The sequence below is a fragment of the Calonectris borealis genome, chromosome 30, assembly GCF_964195595.1.
Source record: "Calonectris borealis chromosome 30, bCalBor7.hap1.2, whole genome shotgun sequence".
In the NCBI taxonomy this organism is placed as follows: Eukaryota; Metazoa; Chordata; class Aves; order Procellariiformes; family Procellariidae; genus Calonectris; species Calonectris borealis.
In genome coordinates, this window is record NC_134341.1 from 1283977 (window position 1) to 1311969 (window position 27993).

Here is a 27993-nt window from a genome sequence, read left to right on the forward strand (position 1 = left end):
AGCCTGTGGGCCCCCAACCCACGCTTGCGCTCGGGGCTGTACATACCAACTGCCAGGACACACCTGCATGGACAGCAGCCCAGAAGGGGGGCCAGGAAACGCGGAGAACCCCCGTTCTCCCACAACGGAGGAGGCCATCGAGCGGCCCCCCACACCCGCCACCCTCAGCACCGCCGGGCAAAAGGCGGGAAGCGCCCGCTGCGCACGCGCGCAGGGAAGACCCTGTGGAGCCGGGCGGAGGGGCGGCGCGCATGCGCTGGGGAAGACCCCCGGCGAGGGGGCGTACCCCGAGGCGGCGGGGCGGGGCCGGGGGCGGGGCCGGCGCGGCTGCCCGGCGCCGCCGCCGGCGCGGAGGTGCAGTCGCCGCCTCAGCCGCGACAGGTGTGCGCGCGGGACCTGCCTCCCGGCCGCCGCAGGTGCGTGGGGCGGGGGGGAGGCAGGACCGCCGGGCCGGCGGGGGGCGCGCTCCCGCCAGCGGCCCTGTCAGCGGGGCCGGGGCGGTGGGGGCCCTGCCAGCGGGGGGCCGGGGCCGCCGCGGGGCTGCCCGGAGCGGGACCCGCTCCGGGGGCTCCCGCCGGGTGCTGGGCCGCGGCAGCCCGGTGCGGGGGTGCGAGCCGCGCGGGGCTGTGTCGGTGGCTGGAGCCCGTTACCCGCCCCAGAGGCAGGCTCGGAGGCGGGCTCGAGCGCGTCCTCCGGGCTTCCCCTCCGGTGCCCGGCCGCGCCGGCAGCGCCTGCGGGGGCACCGGGGCTCCGTCGGCTCGCAGGGGCCGGGGCTGAAGGGGCCGGGCTGGCGGCGGCACACCGCCGGCGTTGTGCACCGGGCCCTCGGGAGCTCTGCTGCTCAGCCCGACGCCTCCTGTGGGGTGGGGGGGAGCCGCGCCCCGCTCAAGCGTGAGGGCAGCGGCAGTGCAGCGGGACCAGCCCTGCCCTGCCGCACCTGGCGTAGGTCGTGTCAGGAAAAGGTGTTCGAGGGGCTCGTAGCTTCAGAGGGGCGTGCGGGCGGTTACGGAGGTCTGAGGTGAGGGACGCGCGCCCACCGCTGCTCTCGCCTTCCTGCCGTTGGCGGTTTGGTGTCCTGCTCCCATGCCCGAGCCGCTCTTCACTAGCGAGTTGTTTCAGCAGAGGTCCCGTTCCGCAGACACTTTAACCACCTGTAATAACCACCTGTTCTTCTATTAACACCTTTCCAGAGGTACGGATTTTTATTCTATTGTTAAACTCTTAGTTCAAGTTATTGGAGGTAGATTTGGTGTATTACAGTGGCTAAATCACAGTCCTTCCCTTCCTTGGCATCTTGCACAACTCTAGATTCCCTCTCCCCTCCTCCGTCTCCTCCGGACTCCATGCTATCTTCAACATAACCTGCCTCTATTGCAATATGCAGAATGCTCAAGATCTCGTTTAAATTTTAATACGTACAATAAAGGACTATTTCCTGAAATGACTTGGAATAAATTATTCAGAAGGAGCAGCAAAAGAAGTACAGAGACTCTTGAACACGGTGAAACTATAAACGTATGGGAAAGTGCTAAGAATGTGGAATGGCGTTAAAAATGCGTGAGCACAAGTTTCAGGGCATCTTAGTGTTCTGTTTTATGTCTTTTATAGGGACTGAGATTCCAAATATAATTCTTAACTTTCCATTTGAACATCCTAGCAGTAGCTGCTGCCTTTATAAAGAGATTTTTGCCAAAACAGGCCTGATTGTCTTAATGTACCTGTGGCTTTAATGGAGAAAATGGTAGGGAAACTGAACAAAAACACAACAGGGGAGAAAATGCATCCACAAACAGTGATCACTACAAGCTGCAATGGAATGCTTGGGCATCAAAACCGGGCTTATTTTCTGCACAATTAAACTAGATTTTGTTTTCTCAGTATTTTACTGAAACTGTCCTTCCGTGTAAGGTGCGTGTCAATGAGCAACCTGTTATCTCTGCCAAGGGAGGCTTCTAATGAATGCCCTGCTACTGTTTCCTGGGCAAAACTGACCCTGTTTTGTGAAAGGCAATTTAAACTGCAAAGTGGAGCTTCAGGTGATCTCCTTTTGGCTCAAGATTAATCATAAAACAAAGTTTAAACTGTAGCATTACATGGCTGATTCAGAATTCTTTTTCAATGTGGACTTATATTTTTCAGGAGTAAATTCTATCTATAATCTGCGCATGTATTCTGTGGCTTTATTAAATCTATATGCTAAATGTTTGCTGCTGGGCATCAACACTAGGGACTACATCCTGTAATCACAAAAACGCATATTTATTTGCATGTGCAATATGCTTTTTAAAAAGGCAGAAAACTGAGCACTCTTTTATTCTAATAAGATCATTTTTCTTTGTGGATGATCATTTGTGCAGTTGGCAAAGACTGGCTTTTTAAGCCAGCCAAATGGAGAGCATCCTTCTCTTAGTCCAGTCTGGACAAAAGTTCGCAGGTTAACAGAAGAGGGTAACTTGGAGATGCAAAATGTTTTCAAGAAAGCATGAATTTCAGAAAGTAACTCTGCAGTCTGAGTTTCTCTTGCTAGTTGGAAGGGGCAATGGATGTATTTCAGAGACTGCCGTAAGTGGGAGATGCGAGTCTGAAGCTGCAGGAAGCTGCAACTGGAAATGTAATGTTGATAAGTAGTTTCAGCATGTTTCAACATCACAAGAAAAATAGTGTAATTTTTCTTGTTTGCCACGATAGTTCAACCTGTACATCTAAAAGCACCATCTAAATCACTATCTTGAAAAAACACGTACTGGCATGGTGTGTCATTCTCTCCATTACATCAGGTGAATCAAGGAATGTTAGAGGAAGTCCCATTCTTCCCGACTATATCCACCAAGACAGCAACGTGTTCATCTGCTGCCTGTTTTATCTCCACGCAGCAGCAGGGTGCAGCACTAGAGAGGTTCCTCTGGTTCCAGCACCAACTGGGCACTTCACAGACCCAGAGCTCCCCTTTCAGCACTGGAAATTGCTGAGACTCGCAAAATCAGTGAGACTCAATTCTTTTGGACTGAGGCATTGCAGAATCCTGAGTCTTTGTTATTTTTAAGCAGTTGCATTATATGCTTATGAGGATTTCAGAAACGTGGTCTTTCCTACATTTGATTGACTGTTTATATCAAGTTGTCTTAAGGTGCCTCCATTTACAGTGTAACTAATGGTCAAGTAGACCTGTACTCAGACGTCTAGAGTTCTGTGACCTAATGGTGAAAATCAGTTAAAGAAATTGATGGAAAATATGAGAAAGAGATCAGCCTGCCTGATGTTAGCGTTGTAGGATCAGTTAGTGCACTTGCTACAGGCATTGTGTGACATGAGACCAGGGATAAAAGAAAAGAGGAAAAAAGGAAAGGCGTTGCCCTACAAGCTTTTGTCTTATCAGAGAACTCTTTAAATTAATCTCCCCTCCTTTCCTCCTCCACAAAAGAAAATTAAGTATGTAAAAAAAAAACCCTGATACAGTCTTGTTGGCTTCTGTGGTGAAAAGCTCTACAAAATCTCCTCCCGTTTACAGCAGGACAGGATAGTTAAAACTATTCCTTTAAGTAACTGATAGCTATTGCAACATGAGGTTTACAGCTGCCTCCATGAAGAGAAGACTTGTTTCAGCTCACAGAGGAAACGGCTGCTGCGTTAAGAATGAACGCCACAAGAGTGAATGAAAAATGTTTGCATAGGAATTACATCCTCTTAGGTTTCATAACTCAAGCCTTCTTACATAAATGCCAGCGCATTTGGTTTAGAAACCAGAATAAGAGAGGGCATATTAGGGCTTCCTGGAGCCCGTGTGGGTATAGGAAATACAGAGCTTTACATTAGCATCCTCTTCAATCACAGCTTGCTTCTTACTGCTGTTCTGGCTTATGGCTTATCTCTTACCCCTTTATTGTGGCTAGTGTTTTTATCAGGAGCACCATCTCAATGGCATCTGCAGAGGAATTTATAATTTTAATCTGATGCCTTTTTTTAAAATCAGTTGATGGACAAGATACTGAAAGATGAGGACTTAAAGGCACTCATATGCTGGGAGTACCTGAATGGTGACTTAGTATTGAATCGCTTTGTGAAACTACTTTTCTGCTCACATAATTCATATTGACTGACACTGTACCTTCTTCCTGAGCAGGTATTTGTGGTGATAAGATGGAGCCTTCCCCATTTAATAGAAGACAATGGACTTCACAGTCTTTGAAAATCACTGCGAAAGAGCTTTCTCTAGTCAACAAGAATAAGTCATCAGCTCTTCTGGAGAGGTTCTCCAAGTAAGTGCCGTGAGGCTGCTGAACGCAAGCTGTGTTTGTAGGTTGACAGCTGGTACCTTGAACAATGACTGCTTCACTGACAGTTGTTTTGCTTCCTAAAAATAATATAGCTCTGTAGGCATTTAAGTTTCTGGTTTAATATGAGCTGGGCAAAAGTTTTTCTAGTTGCTGACATTATATTGTTTCAGCAATCAGAATTATTATATCTTTTTCTGCTGTCAGAAAATAAAGTAGAACGTTTTCTGTCAAACTACAAATTGCAATCTGTTTTTGAGGGCAGAGTATTGGAATGTAGTCAGCTATTGCCATTAGGGTTTTACTTCATCAGAAATGGTCTTTAGCTGCTTAAGCATGAACTACACAGGTTTCTCTGCTAACATGGCATTTCTTGCCTGGTACTATAAAAAGTAGCAGTAATGCTTTATCAGTTAATTGGAGACCAGTTAGAAACGGTAGTTCTGTCAACTGTGGGTGATAGATGTAACCCTCTAGTAAGAGTTCCGTCAGAGAATTTCACAGTAGCTATGTTCTTCACAGATGTCCCCTTCCAGATGTCTCACAAAACTTGTGTAGAAAAGGAATATTACCCTTCCCTTTTCTCTGAGAGATGGATGATTGGTTACAGTCAAATCATAAAGTAATGTTTTATACACTGAGAAAGCTGAGTGGTGGTAGCCTGTACATGTTTTCTGGAAAAGCTTTTATTTCCTTAAGGAAATATATAGCCTACAGCTTGGATTTTCAATGGGATTTGGGCAACCAAGTCTCCTAGGCTATTGCATTAATAGTGTGGCAAGGTTTTGGAGTATTTACATCTTAAGTGCAGGAGTCTGTAGGGGAAGGATAATTGCAATCCGGACTTCACAGAAACATAGCTTTTTAAGTTACTCTCTAAGTATTCTGCCCAAGGGAGAAACTGCTTGCTTTGAGCGCTCTTGTTAAGGTAGTTTATTCACCCATTGACACTTGATTACAAAACCTGGTCATCTCGCTAAATGTTGATAATCCTTTGAAAAGGGCTTACTGGAAGTAATCCAAACTGCTATTCCTTAATCAAGTAGGGTCCCTCTACATAAGCAGTGTCAGTTCCTTGGAAAAACAGTCCTACTTACTGGTTTTGCCAACATCGACACTCACAGTGAGGAGCATAATTTTTCTAAACTGCTGTCCCCTAAATATTTCTATGTGGAAACATTTTTTTCATTCCATATAGTTTTTAGATTTTCAGTTTTGTCAGGTCAGACAATGCAAATTGCAACAGCAGAGACTTAAACAGTGTGCTGTGGTGGGCTAACTTACAGAGCGAGTGCTGTCTGGGACTCTTCAATCCTTGTTTGTTTTCCAGCGTGGTACTTGACTTTCATCCCTGGTCGCTTCTTCCAGTATTGATCTTTCTTCCTCTATAAACTTACTTTCACAGCATGTCTCGTTCAAATTTTGGAACCTTTATAGTACAGAGACATGGGTTAATTGATTAAAGAGGGCCAGCTACACTCCTTTAGCAGCTTTCAGTCTGTACAGTAAATTCAGCTTGTAGACCATAAATAAGTAAGGGTACAATTTGTCTACTTGCTAGTGTAACAAGAGGAGAAATCTACATAGAAGCATACCATTTACAGCAGGAAAAAAAAGAAGATTGTTGTAAAGAAAAAATGAGTAATAGAGCAGGTATCTGCACGTAAGAGGTTTTTTTCTTAGAAGGAACTGAGCCCGTGATATACATTAGTTATTGGTTTGATACCAGCAATTACGTAAAACTGATGACTATTATGATCTCATTTACTGCCTGTAACATATTCACGGTTGTATCAAAAGTAGAATTCCACAGCTAAGACAGACAGAAACATCATTTGCCCAAGCAGATGTTGGGTGATGTTTCTTCCCTTTGAAAAGCAGAGCTCTACTTAAAAATTTGTCACATCTGACTAATTTGTGCATTTCAAAAGCAAAGCGCAATCACCTTGCGCGGTATAGTAATCAGCGCAGTCTGTGTGCTCCGAGCTGTGGATGTACTTATGCCCAGTGGAGTGGTGTGCAGATTGCCGGGAGTTTTCTATAGCTTCTTAAAGGACTTTGATTCATGATCCAGGGTGGCTTATCTTCAGAGGGCTGTGATTACTGTTTCCACTGCTGGGATGGTTCAGCTGCTCATGAAGCAACTGCTGAATTGGTGCCGTTTACAACCCAGCATAGTAAAATAAACTGGCACTTATGTAGGTTTTCTGCGTATGCCAAGCTCCAATTTGTTACGGTTCAGCAGCTGCTGTATAAATAGCTAAGTTATTCCTGCAAGGGGGCACAGCAGACAGCTGGGTGGCGGAAACAATACAGCTATTCCAAGGTAAACGGTCTATATTTGAGAATCAGCGTGCTTAGGTAACGAAAAATATTAATGTATGCTATTATTGTAAACTGAACGACTTAAAATGTGTCTATCACTTTGCATTGTTCTGGCATTATTTGCTACTATTTTTCCAGCCTCTGGTTTTATTTGATACGTCTGGGAAGTGCACAGAATCTTTGGTGGGGGAAAAAAATCTCAGCTGTCTTCAACAGCATTCAGTATTCTGGTTAAAAACTGTTTGTGTTTTTTTTTTCTCTCTTTTCTCTTTTTCAAAGGTATCAGAAAGCGGCTGAAGAAGCCACTGCTGAGAAAAAAAGAAGCGTAAGTATTTGTTTCCTAGGCAATAAGCAACAGCCTGCAATCAGAACGGATCGCCTACATGCAATGTTTCTGTGACAGTTGATTTTTGGAATATCAGAATTGCTGCCATGTGTCCTACAGAAAACTTGGCTTAGACATAGTGTTTGCTTTTGACTCATTCCCCCTACCCTTTCCCAGTGTGAATGAAAGGAAAGAAGATCAAGTGCCTTGCCCAAAGCTATATGTTGAATCACCAATTCGCTTCTAAGCAAAAGGCAAAACGAGTTAACCACAACACATGAATATCCACCTCTTTGTTCTTAGCTGTAGGCAGTTGTGTGGTACCTCTTCCTTTCATAACTAAATTTAAAAGCCTGCTTAAAAGAAGCTACCAGCCTCTCTGAAATCTACCATGTATATCTTTGATAGCTGTAGAATCCATTAAGGGTGATCTTCTCTGAAGTGGCTTACGGGGTTCAAAATGCCCCTGATGAGGGAGAGCCATCCTTTTTGGCTCTGTTACAGCCTCGCATTCCCTCCTGTAAACTACATCGCACTTACTGTTCTGGGGTCAGGGGACCCTGGCTGAAATACCAGGCACTAAGATTGCAGGTCTTTGTATAAGCAGATCCTCAGTTTAATTTTTGTTTAAAAAGACCGGCAATATTTTCAGGATATATAGGTAGGTCTTTGTTAGACCATGCTGCCTTGATCTCTGTAATGCTTGGGGAGTCATTCTTTTTCTGTTCGGGATATAGGTGTGATAAAATAAGCATTTTAAACATTACTCTCCAGTTTTAAATTTTCTTCATTGCTTGTGTGATCGGGGAACAGGCAAGTCCCAAGCAAGAATGACTTGTGTTTATGAAGTATACTGGGACTCCATAGGCGTCATGTCCAGAGGTGTTCCTGTGGAAACCTGCTGCGCAATTTTCAGTACTTCTGTTACATTACAACTTTAGTACTTTCTTTTAAACACAGGCAGCAAGCAAGCTGATCGTTTTTGAAGTCTAGGTGGATTCAAGTTAATTTGCAAAGCAGTGTTCAAAATGTGACCAGAAGAGTAATAGGGTGAGAGACTTAAATCCTAATATAGCTGCTAATCCTGTTTAATTCCTGTAAGCCTTGCAGACCTGTTCCCCTTGCAATGAGTTTGATACATAGTGGTCTCCATAAGGGAGAGACAGCAAAAATGCAACGGTGGCAGGTATTAGATTTGAATGAATCAAACATGGGCTGGTCTGTTACTCTGGGGAGAGGTAACTACTTGTAAGCAAACCTACTCTGAAAAGCACTTGAATATGAGGGGTACTACTGCTCCATGTATTACCATCTAACTCACAGTGGTAAGGCAGCGCTTGTGATTTGTGTGCATGTTTCCTGCTGAAAGCTTTCAATGTGTTGAGTGAAATAGAAGAAAAATTCCAGCAAATGATCTGGTATTTATAAATGGGAGCAAAAAGATACATGTTGTCAGTGCTTAGCTTGAGCCTTACACGGCATGGTATAAAATACTGAAGCCGGATCTCTTGTAACTAAAGTGCTACTGTTAACTGATAGTAGAAATACATAACTCCAAAAAAATAGTGGTTTCTGAAAGCTAATTTGTAGCTTTTTGGAAGGCCTACTAATTGTTGTCTTCTGAACCAGCTGGAAGACATTGCAACATTTGGCACAGCACCCACCTCTCATATGGCTGCTTTGCTATTGTTTGCTTGTTCTAGGGCTAGAGACCCTCGTTGTGTGGATTTTGGTCCCCCTTCCTTCATGTGTGGATTCAAGCCTTTTGTGTGTCATTTAACTCATTAGAGCTTGACTCCCTTTTTCCTTATAAGGCCATCCTGTTTGCTCACTTCCTGCTTTAGCTCCTGACTTTTCTCTTCTCCCCCCTCCTTCCTTTCCTATCCTGGATGCTTTCTCCATGTGGCACAGTTGTAACTATTCACAGCTGTCTGAAAAAGCAGAGAGCTGAGATCAGTACTGAGCCTCTAGCTTCCTTTCTCATAGAAAGGAAGTGCTTTAATGCTTCATCAGGCATATAACTGGAATTAACTTCTTGTTCTTTGTAGAACACAGAAAATCTTCCCCCTCATTTTAAAAGGGGGAATCTGAGTGTACTAAAGAAGAAGTGGGAGAATCCAGTGCTGGGAACGGAGTCTCAGAAGCAAACGCTACAAAGCAGCTGTGCTGAGGTTAGGCACAAGGTCGCCAGCCCCGGGCTCAGAATCGGGAGCAGCCCTGCTTCTTCCCCAGACGCGGAGCAAACCCCGGGGGACGGTGCTACATCTGACGCCCAGGCCCCTTCCAGCACCCCTGGCCAGCTGCAGTGTCCTGGTGGTGACAGCAGAAAGTTTAAAAGCCACCCACCAGAGAGCGGTAAAATGGAAAACTGTCTGAGAGACTCCAGAGAAGTGGAAAAGCCTGAAGCCAGTGAAAACACGGACTCTTCGGGGAAGATCGAGAAATACAGCGTTCCGCTGAACAAGCTCAAGATGATGTTTGAAAAGGGTGAAGCGACTCAGACTAAGGTAAGGATCTGTCCCTTCAAATCTTAAGAGAAACTAAAACTCTGCTGCCTCTTGGGCATCAGGAAAAGTCCCTGGAGGGAGTGGCTCTGAACTATTGACTCTGCAAATAATTGTATTAATTGTTTTAGTTGAAACATAACGTAGCTGGTGTTAGTAACTTACTTGAGCTATACAAATATGTGCAGATTGCTTAGATTTGTGGCTATTTGTGATTGCTTATTGGAGATGTAAAACGAATTTGCTTGTGAAAGGGGTACAATTTAAGAGACAAAAATAAGTATGGAATTTATTAAGATTTTTTTTTTAAAGCAAGTTGGGATTGTTTATATCTTGTCTTTAGATTATGATGAGTTATGCAAACTTGAATTGTGTAAAAAAAGAAAAAGATCTGTTTATATTTTTATATATATAAAAGAAAAAGTAACTGTTTGAAGTGAGCTCAACAGTCTTGGGCGGTTGCAGTTGAGATGGAAGTACTGCCAGAGTTAAGAGGGTTTTTTATATACATATCAGTATGTGAGTCACACATATGCACATATATATAGAGAGAGAGATACGTCCTGCGAAATACTCCCATCTTTTCCTTGCTGTTCTCTCATCTTTGTATCTTAACAAATGTTTCTTATCGAAAAAAAAATCCTCACGGGGAAAAATAAGCAGAGATAGCCAGACAAGCTCCTGCCTTCACTAGTTTTGACTTGCAAATGCACAGGGCTTGCATTTTCCTACAACCGCTCATGAAATCTGATCCTGCATGTGGACTGCAGACTGTGTGTCCCCGGGGAGAATTGCTTAACTAGAAAATGAGTTGCATATGCTAGTGACTTGCAACATAGTCCTGAGGCCTTGATGCTGGTGGATTTTCCAGTTTTCTCATAGTTTCCTATACTTCTGGCTTTGTTTAACTGCGGGTGGTTTTCTTGCAGTATTGAGTAAAACAAACAAATTTTGTACAAAAGTTGTTTAAATATGTAACAATTAAGGGCTTCGGAGGAGCACCTCTGTGTTAAAGTGAGTTTTGGTCTGTATATAGTAATTTCACAACTTAGACTTTTGTAGTCTTTGTCATTATGTAAGTGCTGCCCATACTATCACGTCCATTGAAAGGGCGGGCTGTGGAGGGTGATCTCCCGATAGCACTTCTCTGAACTCTTGCTGTAGGATTAATCAGCCAGGATTCCACGGGAAAGTACCATTTTGCAGATGGGCTTCAAGTAACTTTATCTTAGCCTGGGGAATAAATTGTTTCGGAGCTGACTGAATCTGGAACTGATATTTCTGTCAAGCTTAGTAATTCAAATATTGTTGAAAAACGACTGAACACAGTAAATACCATACAGTAGGTATGAAACTATTCAGGTTAGGTTCAGATTATGTTCCTATTTCAAGTTCATCTGGTTACTTTTTAATTTTAGAAGGGAAAAGGCACGAAGAGCTCTAAAGTTTAAGTGTTTGGGGGAGGAGGGGGTGTCTCTGTAATTAGAAAGCACTATTGTAAGATTTCTGGTTCTGGGAATTTATCTGAGGACTGGAGGATGATGTCATGCAGTCACGTACAATGAAGATAGTTAGGTGCTATGGGGACACAGACCTTTTTCACTAAGGTAAGAAGCAACTACAGCAACGGTGTAAGTTTGGCTAACTGCAAGCTCTGCAATTGCCTCTTCCATTTATGCTTTTCCCGAACTCAGTCCGTTGATAAACCCCTGGTTTAAGTGCAAGCAAGGCTTCAGGTGAGAGATGGCAATTTTCCTTGGTATAAGGTGTAAGTGCTGTCAGTACTTTGCTGACAAAACATCTGTATAAGCTAAGTAGCAACATGGCTGTAACTTCATGGCAGTAAAGATAGAACGACTTGCCTGGTTGCTGGGCAAGTCTCTGGCAAGAATCCAGATTAAAGCCTGGATCTCCTGACTCAATCACCCACTCTAAACAAACCAATTCTCATTTTCAGGGTTATAAGCAAAACCTCCTTGTTTATTCATTCATTCATTCATATCTTGCTCTGTCTTCTGCAATTCAGATACAAAGCGGATCTTTTTTATTGCATCTTCATGGAAAAAAATGCTCTAGCTACATTAGAGATAGGCATGTCAGTCTAGATTGGTTCAGCACTAAGCAAAGACTGAGCATCAGGTCTTTTATCAATTTTGAAGAATTCTTCCTGTAAGTGATAGCAAAAGCACACACAAGTAAGATCAGAAGAAAAGAAAGAGCAAGCAGATCTGCAATACTGCTTAAAAAGTTGTCTCCAAGTTGGTTTGTGTTTTTCCTTTAAGGCCAAAACTTACTGTCTTGTGTAGCTAACCTTATGTGCAGGGTCACATTTGACACAGTTAGAATATAATGAAATAGGTGTAACTTTTATTTGGTCTTTTGCCCAACAACTCTTTGTGCCCCAGGCAAAATGCTGTTAACTCTGGTTGTGGTACGTCTGCACTCACCTCTTTTGTCTTAGAACCTTGAGGCTTTCCAGACACGAGGAATATTTTATCTTATTTTGCAAGTAGCAGAAGCTGTGGCATGGGAATTGTGGCCCAGCCAGGGCTGTAAAGGGAACCGAGTGGCATAGGCATAAGGCTGGGACTCAGGGATTCCTTCATGCGAAAGGTGTTGCCTTACATGAGCCATAATCACCCTCATTACTTGTGGTTGGTCGGTCTATTGATTGTAATGGGGAAAGTCCCTCATCTTCTCTTTGTTAAACTTTTTTTTTTCCCTATTACTCTGCTTTTTTTCCCTCACAATATAACACTGTTGATATAAAATCTGCACAACATTGACTTTATATCCATAGGTTTTAGTACTAGGACATGTACAGAAATATCTCTAGACTCTAACTAAAGCTTTTGTATTTTGGTGTTTTGGATTTTTACTCTCAAGACCTAGGCTAATTGTGTTATACAACTTATCTACAGAAAAGTTCTTCAGGTGAAATTGTAGTACCTGTAGATGTCTGCGGTGGCAAAGAGGACAGGAGGAGAGGAGCTGGCAGGACTGTGGAGGTGATTCAATTGACAGTTGGAGTGCTCATTAACTCAGTCTGGTTTAGCTGGTCACGAGATGGCTGCCTCTGATAATTGAACTTTTCCTGCTGCAGTGGATTCCACAGCAAGGTGGTACAAGGCGGGGGGAAAGCTCTTTGCTCTTAATTCAGAACTCACCAGCCTTCATGAAGGTCCTACTGAGTCAAGCAGAAGAGTCGGTTTCTGATGAATATTGAATCCTCCGCTGCTGGTAAAAATATGGAGGTTTTTGGTTGTTTGGAAGAAAACCTTGATTTTGTGATGCGTCTAGATGAGGTGCTGGACCCTGATCCAGAATTCCTGTTGGTGGTAGCTGACTGACCACTTGTCATAATTGTTTGACAACACACTGGCCCCTTGCCAACTCTTATTTAGAGGTTTAATTTGTTTAATAATTAATTTCAGTGATAATTGAGAATTCTTTGTCTTTTCAACATGAGGGCAGTTCAGCATGATGTTACTGGAGAAAGACTACAGTGAAAATAAATTGAAATAAGATTCTGAAACAAAGGAGAATGAGAAGAGGCAACCCGAACAAGTTTCCAATCTTGATTTCTAACTGTTTTTTTCTCCTGAAAAGTGCTGGTGGTTTCTTTCAGTGAGGTTGGAATCCCAGATGCTGGGTCTAAACTACTTGAACTAAGACCTTTGTTCCCTAGTAGTGAAAACTTCCTTATGCACTCTGCTGCCAGTTAAACTTCCCATGTGTCTATACTGCAAACTTGTTTTTTCATTTGTAGCTTTGTCACTCCTGCTGTGTACAAGAAAATGTATGTGGTGCCATATTATGAAACAAAAACAAGCAAACAAAAAAATGAAATTAAAAAAAAAAACCAAACCCAGGGCAGGGATAAAATAGTCAGGGGTTGCAGGTGGGCTAATAAACATGTTTTCCCTCTGCGTCCTCAAAGAATCTTGTCTTCAAGTGTATTCTGCCTACAGTGATCTTCTCTATATACTAGTCAAAAGCTAGACCCGTTGAACGACAAATTCTGAGTTGTAAGAACTTCACACTTGTGGGCTGAAGGTGACATTAAAGTGGACATAGGCTGAATAAGAATCATCTAAGGATAGTTTGCACAAAATGAGGAATCTGCAAGTCCTTACAAGTGTGCAGACACTCCCAAACTGAACCTATCAACACACTCAATGGAAGGAAAAGACTTGTCATAGCTAAGCTCTTTTCCAGTAAGAAAAGTTACCAAAGTCTTAAACCACAGAAATAGAAAATATTTCCCATGCTAATGGAAAAAGAGGTTTTCCAGCTGCATTTTCCTTTCCTGGTAAAGTTGCTGTTTTGTATGCCAAAGCAGCCTGATTTTTCACAGTGATTATCTTACAGTGCAGTTCTGTTAAAATAAAACTTTGGAATTTCCTTCAGTTTGGTGACCAGCAAATAAGAAACCTGTTGGAAGCTGGGGGGTGGGTGAGGGGGAATGTGTGGTTGGAGCATCTTGCCAAACCTGCCTTTTACCCTACATTAGCCTCAATCTTAATTTCCAACTGGCTCTGTGATTTAACTCTTCCTAGGGAGGGTACAAAGATCCGTCACCTTCTAGTATTTTATAGGTTGACTTTCAGCTGTGAAAACATCCTATCTTGATGAAGTCAAATTAAACTCTGCACTTCATGAGCATTTATCAAAGCTGCTGAAATTTCTTTTCACAATTTCTTTTATTGAGCATTAGATTTTGGGGAGTTGGTCTCAACAAATGAGTATCAAATCTGATTGAGCCAGCCAGAGCTTCTGTGTGGTAGTGCTACAAAACACCCTGTCCAGCACCGCATTGCCGATAGTGATTATCCTGGATATCTGAGAATATTTATCTCTAGCACTCTCCTGCTTAAGCTTCAGCCTTATCAGACCTAATTAGGGAATTATTTGGTACCAAATGCATGAGCTATCCAAATCAAAACAAGTAACTTTAGATAACTTTTATTACAATATATTTATTCTTCTTTCTGTTGTTGAAAATCAATGCAAGTTTTTGATAGCTCACTCCTTTCATCCTTCTTCTGATTTTAAATCTTCATAAAATGACCTTGAACATTAGCTTCAAAAGAAGTCGTATGAAATGCAAAAATCTAGACTGAAGTTTTGTATTTGCAGCAGTAAATGCCTAAAAATCTGATCTCTATGGTTCTCTGACTTTTCAGCAAAGATAACTAGTCAAAGGGCATCTACTGACCTCTTCAAGAAACTGTTTTCCAGGTGACAGAGGGTCAGGTATTCTGTGATCAAACTTTATATTGGTTAAATAAGATGTCACCTGCTAGACTTGTTTATTCCAGTAAAGCAGATTTGCTAGTGACACCTGTGCATCTTAAAGGATTATACGCAACATTCTCTGTTTGTCCAGGCAGCTGATAGGTGGGTCTTGTCTCTAACAGGTCCCTAGAGACCAGAGGAAGACAGCAGTCGGTAGGAGGATTTCTGAAAACAGCCTCTCTTCGGAGGACTTTGATGTTGGCCAAGGAGAGAAGAGTCATAGTACATCAGGTCAGTAAACATCATGGTTTGTGTTTTTTGTTTTTTGTGTGGGTTTTTTTTTTAGTTTTTAAAAAACTACTTTATACAATACAATGGAGATAACTTTTGCCTTTTAGAAATGGAAGGAAGTGCAGTCATCTTACATCTGTAAAGTCCATGTGAGCATTGCATTTAATGAATTAAGTCTTGCTGTGAATTTTAAACCATTATATTCTTAAGCACGGGAAACCACGGAACAGGAGATAACTAGCAAGTTAAGGAATGGAACCCATTTTTTCCCTGGGTCTTAATCCTAGGACAATCCTAGAACTACTTTTAATAGTCGAACTAATTTAGAAAGTAGTGAACAGACAAGACAATATGCCTTCTTCCTTCTTGCTTTAATTCTCATCCCTTCTACCTTGTCCAGACACGGGTAACTACAGCTAGCCTTATGACTTGAGCAAAGTTACGTATTTTTCCTATGTTTGGAGACTCTTGTATAACAAAGCATTTACAATCTTCTGTGTTTTCAGCCTATGGCTAACGTTATATCTCACTATGTAGTGATGCACATTGTGTCCTTATTTAAGCAATACTGGAGAGAATGGCAAGAACTACTCACATTTGTTTATTGTCCCCAAGAGGGACCTTAATGATTCATACAAATTTGTAGTCATTCAAGGCCACTAGCTAGTGAAAGGTCATTTTTTTACCATTCTTTATTGAACAATTAAGCTATTACTGAAGACCTGACCATTATACAGGGAAGGTAGATAGCAGAGCAGTCACAGGACCTGGCTTTTTAAACCTATTTGGCTAACATCTGACAGCAAAAATGAAAGATGGATGGCAAGTAATGGGGCATAGTTCTGCGAGTCACCTATGCAGAGACTTAAGCTCCCAAATGTTTCTTTCCTCTTGAGATAAAAACAGATGCTTCAAATGATCCTGCGAGATTAAACTGAATTATTTCATAACATGTTTGTTCTCAAGATCCTCATCTGTAACATGTCATGCGATAAATTATTTTCACGGAGAAGGTGGAAGTGGCAGGTGAGACTTCCCTCCTTGCTTCCCATGTTTTCCCCAAAAGACTTTGACAACTATTCCACTACAGGAATGATGTATATTTCCATTTAGCCACTGTAGCAGCTGCTTTCATCTGACAATAACAGCAAAACAATCTTCAGTGTTAAAACTGTGTGCTCTCATTACTTCTAAGACCACTGGCTGGACGCTGCATCTGGTGAATACTTCTGAAACTAGCTGGATTAATTATGAGACTTGGAGCATAAACCTTTAACTGAGACATTTCTGTGTTCTTCAGATCTGGAATTTCTGTGGTCTTGGGAGTGGTGAAGGGATGGGATTTGTAATTCTTTCTGTAGATGGGTCTACTGGTGTTCCTGAAAGTTACCCTTTATTCATGTAGTTCTTTTTGCAGGGCATCTTGTAGATACTAGTCCAGCACTCAGTCCAGATAAGGCAGAGACCAAGAAAAGCCTGGAGATGCCTCGCTTAACAGAGACTTCAATAAAGGATAGGCTGGCAAAGTATCAGGCAGCTGTGTCCAAGCAGGGCAGTTCCACAGGCCTCATTACCATGGTAAGTCTGTCCTCTGGCTTGCGTAGAAGTGAATTTTTGTCCCAACCTGAGACTGGAAGGATGATCTTATGGAAACCAGGCTTTTTGAAGATAATGCCATCTTCTTTTGAAAATAACTTTGTGCCCATAGGAGTAATTTCTAATGAAGAGTTGCCTCTACATACTGCAGGAAGAAATAAATATTTGCATCTTCCTGGAATAATCTTGAAATTTTTCCAAGGAATTAATTGCTGGCACCCTGACTGAGGTCCTTCTGAAACATAGCTGAAATTCATTTTTCTTTCTGCATGTCTGTAGCTCTCTACATGTTTGCTGCTGTTGTTGTTTTTTCTTAAAAAAAAAAAAACAAACCAAACTCAATTCTGTATTGTTCACTAGCTATAAGCTAGGGGAAACTGAGGCACAGTAAGATGGAGCGACTTTCAATGTCATACGATGCATAGAACCTGGATTTCTTGGCCTGCAGCTTTGGAATCTCCAGTCAGTTTTCCTCCCTTTTGTTTTTCACCTCCCTTCAAGTCTCCTCACCCATTATCTGAATCCAATTAGACTCTTGCAGTGAATGAACCCATGCCAATTTTGCAGATATTTGATCAGGAAATGAGCAATTAATGAATCATGGCAAAGTATTGCAGCTGAAGAGATTGCAAGAATCTAAGCTTTTGTTAAAAAGTGCTTAAGTACATTTGCTGGCACTGTCTGATACTTTTGCTTAATGATGGGAACTTTTATTGCTTAAGTATGACTTTTATTAACCGGAGTAATAAATTTTAAGAGGATAGGCCTTTTTAAGTTAGGAAACTTGCACTGGAAATAAAAGGCAAAAATGATGGTTGTAAGCTTTGGAAGAGTGCATGCTTCCTGGGTATCTTTGTAGAGAGGCAAAAGTCTCTTCCCAGCTGAAATGATTTCTGAATTTCATATGCAGTGTGGGTCTAATTCTCCAACCCTTGGGAGGAAAGTCGAGTAAACTTCACTGCATGAATGGAAAGTAATTGCAGCCAGTGCAACAAATCTGATTAACTGTTAATTGCTGATTTCTGCATTCTGTTTCTCGCCTGGATTCAGTTTGCTAGATTGCCTTTTCCAGTTGTGGCTCAGAGTGGTAGCTGATCCACTAAATTATGTCCTAATGGCAAGAGATTTACCATAGATGTCTCTTGAGGCTCTTGTTTGCAAATCCCCAATGCTATCAGTCTGAGTGTCAGTCCAACGTGATGCTCTTAGGATGTCCCATTTGGCAGAATCTCTTTCGATTTTGGCCTGGCACATCGACAAGGGCAGCACATAAGATGGAGCAAATAACGGTTTCTGAGGCCAATGTTTGCAGTACTTCTGTGTTCCAATAGCAGCCATAACTCTTGGATATTCTCCTTCCCTGCTGACAAAGCAACTAGGGCTCTTTTGATATGGTAGTGTGGTATTTGTACTTCCCTTCTCTTAAAATGTGTCACATCTGTGCTACAAAGGAAAGCCATAATCTGTTCTGGGAACAACTATTTTGAGGACATTGTGGTGTAATTAGGCCTGGATTAAAACTGATAGACACTTTCACAGTTGGTTAGAGTAAGGGTGAGAAGCAATCATTTCTGTGCATTGCAAGTGATTCAGGAAGGGGAGGGAGAGATGATGGACAGCATATTTAGAGCTCTATACATTAAAATTCTAACATTCAATTGCATACCTGTTAGACGTGGTTGGTTTTGTGCAGACTTGTTTACAAAATCCGGTAAGATGCTGGTGCTGGCATTTGGCTGTTTCTCTGTCACATTACAGAGAAGATGCCTTGTGAAAGGCACGAGTCTTTCTCCAATTATCTTGTATCCTGTGGCAATGAAAGAAACACGAGGTTTCACTGGATTTTATTTTTTTTAAGTCTGAAAGATTCTTTTGTGAAAATCTTAAACAAGTCAGATTGTCAAGAACAAAAATCTTGGTAAATAACAGAATTAGGTTTTTTGACTAGTGTTGAAGGAAGGGTAGGATTTGCTTTTATGTCTAATTGTATTTTTCAGTTACACAGTGCTTTAGATAGCACTTGTAATAAAATACTTCTAATTTCAAATGAAAAGTTAACATTTCTGGAAGAGGAAGATGTGGATTTAGCAGGGGAAATGAGAATTGATTTTAAACAGGAATCTGGAAGTAGAGAAAAGGGGTTGTTTAGAAAAATGCTGGCATTACCTCCCAGAGTTTAGTAAAACCCCATCTTGTTTCATTGGAATGTATCACTTACCAAGTTTGTATAGCTTTTTATGCTCCCTCCTTTAATTATCACTGTATATACTAGGAAAACAGTTTAAAGAAGATTTTAAGAAAAATAGAAAGCAAGTACTTTCCTAGGGGAAAAGAACCTGTCAACTTTCAAGTGCTTTATTCTATAGAATGAGATTCAAGCCAGTGAAAGTGAACTCAAGAATTACAAATCTGAGCAGAAGGAGAATATGCCACCAAGTCTTGAGGACTCCATTTCCTATCAGGATGGGGAGAAGGTAAGATGCTCATGCTGGTGAAGATCAAGGACTTCACTTTAAGTGGAACTAGTTGTAGAAGCACAGCTGATATACTTGTTCCACATGCCATCTAGAAATTGAATATGAGCAGCTGATACAGATTACTTACATGCTGCAGAATTCCTGATTTTTTTTTTAAATTATTTTTTTAAACTGTGTCTGAATTATAAGCTAGCAAGTCTCTGTAGAAGACTTGTAAGCAGTTGTGGAGAATATCTAGAGAAAAACTTAGTTTTCTTGGAGAGTTGCCCTGTCTTCTCAGTAATGGCATGCCTGTAGTGTGGCAGAATTCTTCAATATCACACTTACTGTATTTTCTGATAGCTTCAGTAGCTGACTGGGGCTGAAACCTTTGATGGTTTTGTGGGGTTTTTTGTTCTGTGTTTTTTTTACTCTGCCATTAATTTTTGATGACTATGATGAAGCCATCTAAACTTTTTTGTGTCATGTTCCCTAACTGTAAAAAGATGATTCACAGCTAGGTATTTGTGGGGTTTTTGTTTGTTTGTTTGTTTTTTTAATAAAACAAAAAAGAAACCACACCAGGAAAAAAAAACATGAGAAGCTTTGTGTGACGCAAGTAAAAGGAGTTTGTCGCTGTTTCTTCTGCATTTAGTGGCTAAATTTTGATTAAGATAACTGAGAATGCCAGTTTGGGTTTGTTCCTGGTTTTGAGCTTCAGCTGTAAACTGAGACTAAATTACTCTGTGAATTAGAGATAATAAAGCATGCTTAAGCATTTGTATACTAAACTGGGGACAGCAGACGGGATAAAAGTAGCTGAATAATAATTGGGGTACTGTGTATTCCAGCCATTCTGAACACGTGGCAGCCTAATGCCAGGAGGGCTTTTAGAGCTTTCCAGCCTTCCTTGGGCAAGGGGCCAAATTGTTGCTTTCAGCTGTTCCTCACTGACAGCTGAGCAGCTTCATGTTTAACTGGTCGAGGCTGCTTTTTGCTAAAAGGTGAGTTAATTAAAAGAACACTTGTTAAATCAGAATACTTCCCTGCTGTTGAATGGAGGATTTGAATAAAATTTCTTGTGTTCAGCTGTAATTGTGAAGTTACTTGTTGAGGTGTCAAGGTGCAGTAAATAACCTGAATAGAACATTGTTTGAGAGCCAGGATTGTCCTTTTGTAATGACATGATGAACTTTGAAAATAAGCCTAATTAAAACTACTAGTAGTAAATGTCAGAAATGGGAATCCTCTGGCAAAAAGGAAACAAAAGAAACTTGCTAACCTTCTATGTCATTTTTTACACTGAATCTGTGAAAGATTTAGTAGCCAGACATGTGTGACTCTAACAGCCACAGAACATGCTGATGCACTTCCTAGTATACTAGTGTTGCAGTTATTTTATTACAGTAGACCAGAGTATGTTAATATATGTAACTTGCTTCTTCATTACCTCATTAATTTGCAAACTTCACTTGCTTGCAATGGACCTTCCAATCATTAAAGTGAATTAGTGATGATTTGCAGTTAATCTTGTAACAGTACTTCAGTTTCTCAGTGTAGCTATTTACAACTATTTGATTTAATAGCAATAGTGCCAAGTTTAATAAAGAAATTTACATCAAGAGCTTTATCTGTAACATGTTTAGTATCTGAAACTGGTTTATATCCAACTCTTCTGAAAAGTTGTTTTTTTAAAAATATGAATCTGTTTCTGAAGGAGGATGAACAGGATAGGTCCAGGCATGTTTGTCCCAACCTGGGAACAGCAGACTTCTAGTTCTACAAAAGCTTTTTTAAAATTCAGCTGTTCTTTTTATTTTTTTTTCCCCCAAAGCACTGTCTTTGAATGTTTAAATGTCATATATTTGTCAAATGTTGGAGGGAGCCATGAGATTTCCAGTAACTGTGTACTGCTTGGTGTCAAGGGATTTCTGAGTAAGAAAACCTGGGAGGTAAATCAATGAAATCAACAAGGATTTCTGAAGACTAATAGATGAAGGTGTACAAGCTGCAGGTGTTTGGGAAAACAAAAATATGGTGTTTGTGTGTGTGAACACTATGGCAGATAATCTGAATATTGCAAGAGCTGTAAAATTATGAGGATGTCTACCTTGTAGCAAGGACTAACATTCTTGGCAGTCAGCTGGACTCTGCCTTGTGCCTTACAAAACAAAAAGTAGCTTCATGTGCACGTCACTGTGGCCAGTGTCTTCCTGTTTAAGTGCTTACAGTGTCAAACTGCCTGTTGTGTTACTCAGGCCATGATTATTCAGACTTCAGAAGGTCAAAGGTGCTCATGGTCTCATATTCTCTTGCAGGTTTCTGTAGGTGAGAACAGCTTGTCTTTCCACTCTGGTCTTCTAGAGGACGGCAATGGTAAGCACTGGTTCTCCTGCCTCAACAAGAGTAAAGCACGTGGCTGAGGAAAAGCACTAACTCTGCCCTGTTGTGTGTAGGATGCTTAAGATCGGTCCTGTCAAATGATGAATTTGACCCAATAAAAACCTGACTTGTACTAAAAATCTGTCCTGTGCCTAACTCAAACTTTATAAGAATTTCTCTCAGGTTTAGCAGTTCATTTGCAATTGTAATTCTAAGACATCTGTAACTCTTGTTTGCTCTGATTGAACATATTTAAGTGTAGCTTCCTCACCATTTGGACTTAGAGCTCTGGCAACTACTACATCAGTCAATGGGCTGAAGTACTTATTAATGCAGGACAATTACCAAGTGTCTTTGGTGTTGTCCAGAGATAGACAAGTTCCTATTCAGTAAAGTACTTAAGCACGTTCTCATGGTGCCTTAGCTTTATGCCTAAATTCAAGCCCCCATGTAAGCACTTGCAGAAATGAAGAACAGTTCCTGGAAGTTAGATGTTGGATCCTCATATATTAGTTTCCTTTACATATCAAATTAACTTTCCTGGTAAATCAGAAAAGTAGAATGATCATGTTTAAGTATCTAGATCTAACGGTTTAACAGCAGATGTTCAAGAAAAAATGTGTTAGCCCTTAGCTGGTAGATTGCTGTTCAGTCTTCCGAGCATAAGCTTTCCATGGTTTTAAAATCATTGCAATTAACTTTTCTTCCTCCTGTGCTCCCTTAGTTGGACAAAACTTGGAGAGCGAGACAGAAGTTCAGAAACCTGTCAGCACAAAGCAGCAAAACTTTGGTTCTAAACCAGCTGGCCAGACAGATGCATCTCTGCCAAAAGCAGTGAAGGTAAAGCAGCTATTTATTCTCAAGCATTGGCGATGGTTAAAGCCAACTAACTTCTCTATTTAATATTGAAAAGCCTTAATGCAACCAATGTGGTCATAAAGGGTCTCGCAGTAACTAATCAATATCTGATCTGTCTTCATTAGACTCTGTTCATGAGGGAACTTTAATTCAGAATGGAAAAGCATCTGAAAACTGTCAGTTTTTCTTCAAAGCTTAAGTCTGAGTTGCTTGCTGGGAGTTGCCCTGCCACTGTTAAAACAGCGTGCCCTGGTGACACAGGCAGTTTCTCTCCAGTGTGGGGAAAAGAGGTTTGAGCAGGGGGTCGTATCAGGGATTGTCTATGCCTCTTGTAAAGTCAGTGCTCCTAGAGACTGGCACTGAGGTCCTGATACTGCTCTCCAGAGCCCTTAGTAGACTGGGACTTGGCTTTCCACTCTCCTCTTCCAGCTGTTCCCAAGGTAACTGCAATTGGTAGCAGCTTCCTATTAAGGGCACTGCAGTGACTGACCCCACAAAGACTGAGTTTGGCATTCTGAATAGCAAGTCCTTAATGTTACATTTTCTTTAGCGGGAGCTATAAGGCATAAAGCAGATGGAGAACTTCTTGGATAGGAATGTATTTGCTAATCTTATTAGACACACAAACGGCAGTGCTGAACATTTTGATCACACTGTACTTTCTTGTCACGTGTGCTGTCTGGAGCTAGGATGCCTGTTCCCTGGCTGCCACAGACTTCCTGGCTCACTCCTGAGGAAACAACTGTGCTTTTGTTGTTTTCCCCATCTTTGAGAGGAACAGCACTGACCTCACGAAGACCAGTGAGATGTGGCTTCCTAGTGTTCTGGAGTATAAATGCCAGTATGCGAAATTAGAGCTGCCTATAACGTTTTTGTAATCTCAGTCTGTTACAGCATACAAGATACATACAACCTGTGTGTCTTGGTCCTCTGTGCTATCTCTTTATATTAATAGAACCATTTTAGATCTCTACCTTGTTACTGCTTGAGATGATGCACTGCCGAGATAGAAACCCAGATGCTGTTTATTCATGTAAGGTTCCTATTTGTCTCTTCCAGCTTCTGTTTCCTGTTCTTGGTTCCTAACCTCTACTCCTGCCTTCTGCTTCCCTCCTAATGTGAGCTCAACTCTCAGCTTTCTCTCAAGTTTTTTTATATTTATTGGGCCTCACCTTCCTCCTGTAGCTCCTATCTGTAGTATACCTGGAAAGGAATTTCTTTTTCTTCACACCCCAAAACGCCTCTCCATCAGACATAGGGCTCATTGTTATACAAGTAAGTTCCTCTTCTTAGATGGGGATGTGCATTGCAGAAGCACATGCCAGCACCGTAATGTCATCTTGCAAAACTAAGCTTTCAGGGAGAGTTACTTTTTGATGGGCAAGCAAATTGTTGCTGCCTTGCTCCCTGTGGCAAGCATGGATGAGTAGATTTTTGTTTGTATTGGTAAACTCTCATTTTTTGAGATTTAATTTAGTGACTCAAAAGTCAGAATTCATATGCAGTTTTGGTAGCATCTAGAAATTGTGGATTTTTTTCCAAAAGGAACTCTGAACTTCTGTTGGCCAAGCTGTCGTCATAATTAGAACTTTAATCTACTATAACTTCAAGCAATGCCTTAACAAAATTGAAATACCTGTTAAACTGGAATTAAATTGGCAGCAAACTTTATGGTTGTGACAAACTGACTTCTGCTGGCTCTGTCTTCAGCAATCTGTCCCTCACGTATTGTTAAGTTTCATTGCCTAGCCATTGTTTCTAGTCTGTTATAAATAAATTGCTGTAATTATGTCTTCCTGTGACCTTCCTGTTTTTTCTTTAGTCATCATATTTTTCCTTAAAACTTTTTAGTAAGTATGTAGCAGGTAATTCTTTGTCAAAGAAAAGCTACTATATGAATGTGTCTATGCAGACCCATGGTATGGAGCCTAGGTACTCTTCTACCCTGCTGCTAAAGTAGTTGTAATCAACATGCAGCCTGAGACTGCCCATTTTTCAACTGTAAGTTATTTAATTTTTCCTTTAAAGTGTCTTCTCTATTGGTCAAGCTTAGTAGATTCCAAGAATTGAATGGCATCAAGTGACCTTTTTTCATGGACAATGTACTTGCTTCCTTGATGCTGTCAGAAAACAAAATCTGGAATCGTTCCCATACAGCACAGCAGCGACACTTGACTCCTTAGTGTTTAAATTTACCCTTGCACTAAACTCTCAGGAAATTCTCTTAGTGAGCACATAAACAATTTTCACTGTTTAACCTCAAAGCCCTGCTCACTTTAAGTCTTGAGCAAGTTTGAGGTCTTGAAACCTGAGTATAGTTTCTTTGCGATGGAACTGGAATTGCTTACAAATGAAGTCAGAAGTGTTTCCTGCTGCCTGCATCTGTGCTGAGACTATTTCCTCCTCTTTAAGAGAGGAGAGCATTTAACAAAAGTGGATTATTTCAAACTGCTGAGCAGCCTGTTCCACTCCTTTCCCCTCCCACCCTCTACCTTTTATTTTATTTCAGCTCTTTTTCTGCACTATTTTTTTTATTTTGATAAGTCTCATACTGACTGTAATCTACCTGAATGTTTCTTCATCATTTTCCTATCAAGAAAAATTGAGGTTGCAGAAATAGATTAGACAGCTTTTTGGGAACTGGCTCAGTCAAAGTTAAAACTGAGTTCTAGTATTTGTATTCCTTCTCAACCATTGCTCAACTTGTGATGCTTCAGCTGTGGAATTCACTGGGGCAAAATCTTGGCTCACTGTCAAGCCACAGCAATCCTGTGGGCCTGCCATAGCCTCTTCCTCACTCGTTGCCCACCAGAACCCACTCTACCATAATTAGCATTGAGTTGCAGAAAGTGAATCGCTGCAATTTTTCTGAGAACTCTGGAAGCCATGCATGAACCCAAGCCAAGTCCCCTAGCAGTTGATTCATTTTCCAGTTAACAAGCTTTCTCTTCTTCCCGTAGAAATTTCAGTTGCCAATGAAGGAAACCTGCGTTGGGTGTCAGAAGACTGTGTACCCGATGGAAAGGCTCTTTGCCAACCAGCAGGTGTTTCACATCAGCTGTTTCCGCTGTTCCTATTGCAACAGTAAACTCAGGTAAACACACTGCTCCATTTGGCTGCCCTCTAGGAAGTGTAGCTTTCCTCTTCAGCAGCTGAGCAAGATGCTGTTCAGGCTTAGCTGAGCTGAAGGCAACCATAATCCAGCGAATTGGAGAGGAGCGTAGGAGTGGTAATACAGTCCTAGTTCTGCCAGTGGCTTTTGCACTTGATGCAGTCTATTTTTAAACTCTTAATGTAATTTTATGTGGGGAAAAATACAATGTCCAACTTTGTAAAGAACTCCTGACATTTGAAAAGAGGACCATACAAACTCATGAAAGCTGTAAGCTTGTCTTTTCTAAACATGTTGGAAGACTGAAATTGAATCTCTTCAGTAACATAACTAAAATATACAAACGTCTCGGTGGCTGAGACACAGAATGCTAACATTTGACTTTGTATTTTCCTGAACAGTCTTGGGACATATGCATCTCTGCGTGGGAACATTTACTGCAAGCCTCACTTCAATCAGCTCTTCAAATCTAAAGGCAATTATGATGAAGGCTTTGGACACAAACAGCATAAGGAATTATGGGCAGGCAAAACTGAATGTGAAGAATCCCTGGAGAAAACTGTCCATGGTGTAAATGCAACAGAAAGTCCGCAAAGCCCAGGAGTGGAGGATGCCCCAATTGCAAAAGTAGGAGTTCTGGCAGCAAGTATGGAAGCAAAAGCTTCAGCTTTACCTGAAAGAGAAGAGAGACCAGCAGAAACAAAAAAGCTCAGGATTGCCTGGCCACCTCCATCTGACCAAAGTATCCAAGGAAGTGCCTTAGATGAGGGCATCAAAGTATTCAAACCCAAATGGCCCCCGGAAGAAGAGATTTCCAAGCCAGATGTGCTGGAGGATGTGGATCTGGATCTCAAAAAGTTAAGAAGATCTTCCTCACTGAAGGAAAGAAGTCGTCCCTTTACAGTAGCAGCCTCATTTAGAACAATATCTGTTAAAGGCCATAAAACAGAGAATTCATCTTCTCCTTCTAAGGCAGGGAGAGACACGTTGAAAAGAAGTGAGGAACTGGAGAGAGAGGTTGTGGTAGACAAAAAGCAAAAGGAAAAGAAGGTTGAGAATAGGAACATCCAGAGTGCTGAAGAGAAAAACATAGAGGAAGAACGGGAATTGTCTGCTATCAAGACAGTAGAGCATAACTTTGTAGAAAATGGCCAGGTGAATGCAGAGACAGATGAGGAAGAACACGCTATGGAAGAGCAGGAAATTCCAAATGAAGAATTCCTGGAACAAAATTCTCCTAAGCATTCCAGCTTAGCCAATGTCGTGACTGCTAAGGAATCATCTCCTAACCAGAATCGCAAATCCCAAGATGTTGGTTTCTGGGAGGGTGAAGATATGGAAGATCTCTCTGTGGAAGAACAGATCAAAAGGAATCGTTACTATGAAGAAGATGATGAAGAATAAATGGGCCTTTTACTAGAAAACTTGCTGCAAGGTGCTGGGCCTTTTTAAATCGGTGTTTTTAGCTTTAACAAACAGCTGTCCTCCATGAAAGCGATGCTATACTGCACATCGACATTAAGGGAATTCTATGTACAAATTATCTCAACTAGAAAAATACTCTGGAAGCCTGCAAAGAGTATATTTAGGTGCATGGAAACAAGTATCTGGCTGTGGGATAGCTTCAACAGGTAATCTCTGTCCACGGCACGAGAACAGAGCTGTTCTGTACTCCTACTGTCTTATCCTTTTGAGCTTCAATACATATTTCACTAACAATTTACGGAATTTCACTGTATTCGCAATGGTGGTGTGAAACAGGCTTTCTGTAATACACTACTTTTACCACTACAAATGCTACTGCAGTGCTTAGGGACCAATTTCAAAGGGACTTTCTGGCCTGCTTTAAAAATGGTGACTTAATGCACTTTAATACATGTCAAGGGCACAACTGGGATTTTTTTTAATAATAAAAACATTTATGTTTGTGCTTAGTATCCAACAACTAAAGCATCTTAAACTGAGTGCAACGTGATTTTCTTTCTCAAAACTGCCTATGATCAATTGAAGACTCCCTACTTTATTTTTCTCTGTGCAACTGGAATGGCGTGCCCGTAGCTGGAACATGTGTATTTTAGTGCTTATCCAGAAGCTATGCTGACTGACAGATCTCTTTGAGGACAAGTCAACACTTTTGCAGTAGCCTGCAGGGCACTACTTTTGCATTTCATATGCATTTGAAGTGGTTTTTTTTGTTTTGGTTTGTTTTTTACTTGGAGTTCATCATCATTCATTTTACAGTGCAGATAATATTTTTAAGGCCTTTTGACAACTTTGAAATCCTACTTGTATCAAGCTGCCATACATCTTTTCATTATGGCTGTGAAATTACGCTGCATTGCAAAAATCTCTGGAATAAAACCATCTGAACAGTGAAACTTTCTGATTGCTAGCATTGAAGCTTAGTACATTTTTAAACTTGACTTCATTTATTTTACAAATAATGAAATCTTGAACGGTGGAAGGAGGATGCCCTTTTATATTAGCTTTTATTTGTACTGTATTCTCATGAGAATTAGCTCTTAACTATACTTGAGGTGTAAAATATTCTGCTTTCTTAACAGTCCTGCTAACTACAAAATCTTCAATAAAGTTCGGTCATTTACATTAAAATTTAAGTCTGAAGACTGGATTC

General features: G+C 41.2%; 1 protein-coding gene and 1 long non-coding RNA gene across 3 annotated transcripts in view; one reads left to right on the forward strand and one right to left on the reverse strand.

Moving 5' to 3' along the window:
- The window catches only part of LOC142073660 (uncharacterized), a 38176-nt gene that overhangs the window by 8336 nt on the left and 1847 nt on the right, over positions 1-27993 (reverse strand). The window contains exons 2-3 of one of the 2 annotated variants that reach the window (XR_012670445.1): positions 18217-18357; positions 5556-5700 (exon numbers count right to left, since the gene is read on the reverse strand). This is a non-coding gene — a long non-coding RNA (uncharacterized LOC142073660). Of the gene's footprint in view, positions 1-4880; positions 5701-18216; positions 18358-27993 lie in introns of those variants that run through there. The other variant, XR_012670444.1, reaches the window with a different exon arrangement.
- On the forward strand, positions 321-27976 carry LIMA1 (LIM domain and actin binding 1). The gene is made up of 11 exons (XM_075133671.1): positions 321-416; positions 4121-4256; positions 6876-6921; positions 8970-9428; positions 14846-14954; positions 16372-16532; positions 18917-19024; positions 21325-21382; positions 22113-22228; positions 25207-25340; positions 25760-27976. The coding sequence occupies exons 2-11, from the start codon at positions 4138-4140 to the stop codon at positions 26760-26762; spliced, it is 2313 nt and encodes a 770-aa protein (XP_074989772.1). The 5' UTR covers positions 321-416; positions 4121-4137; the 3' UTR covers positions 26763-27976.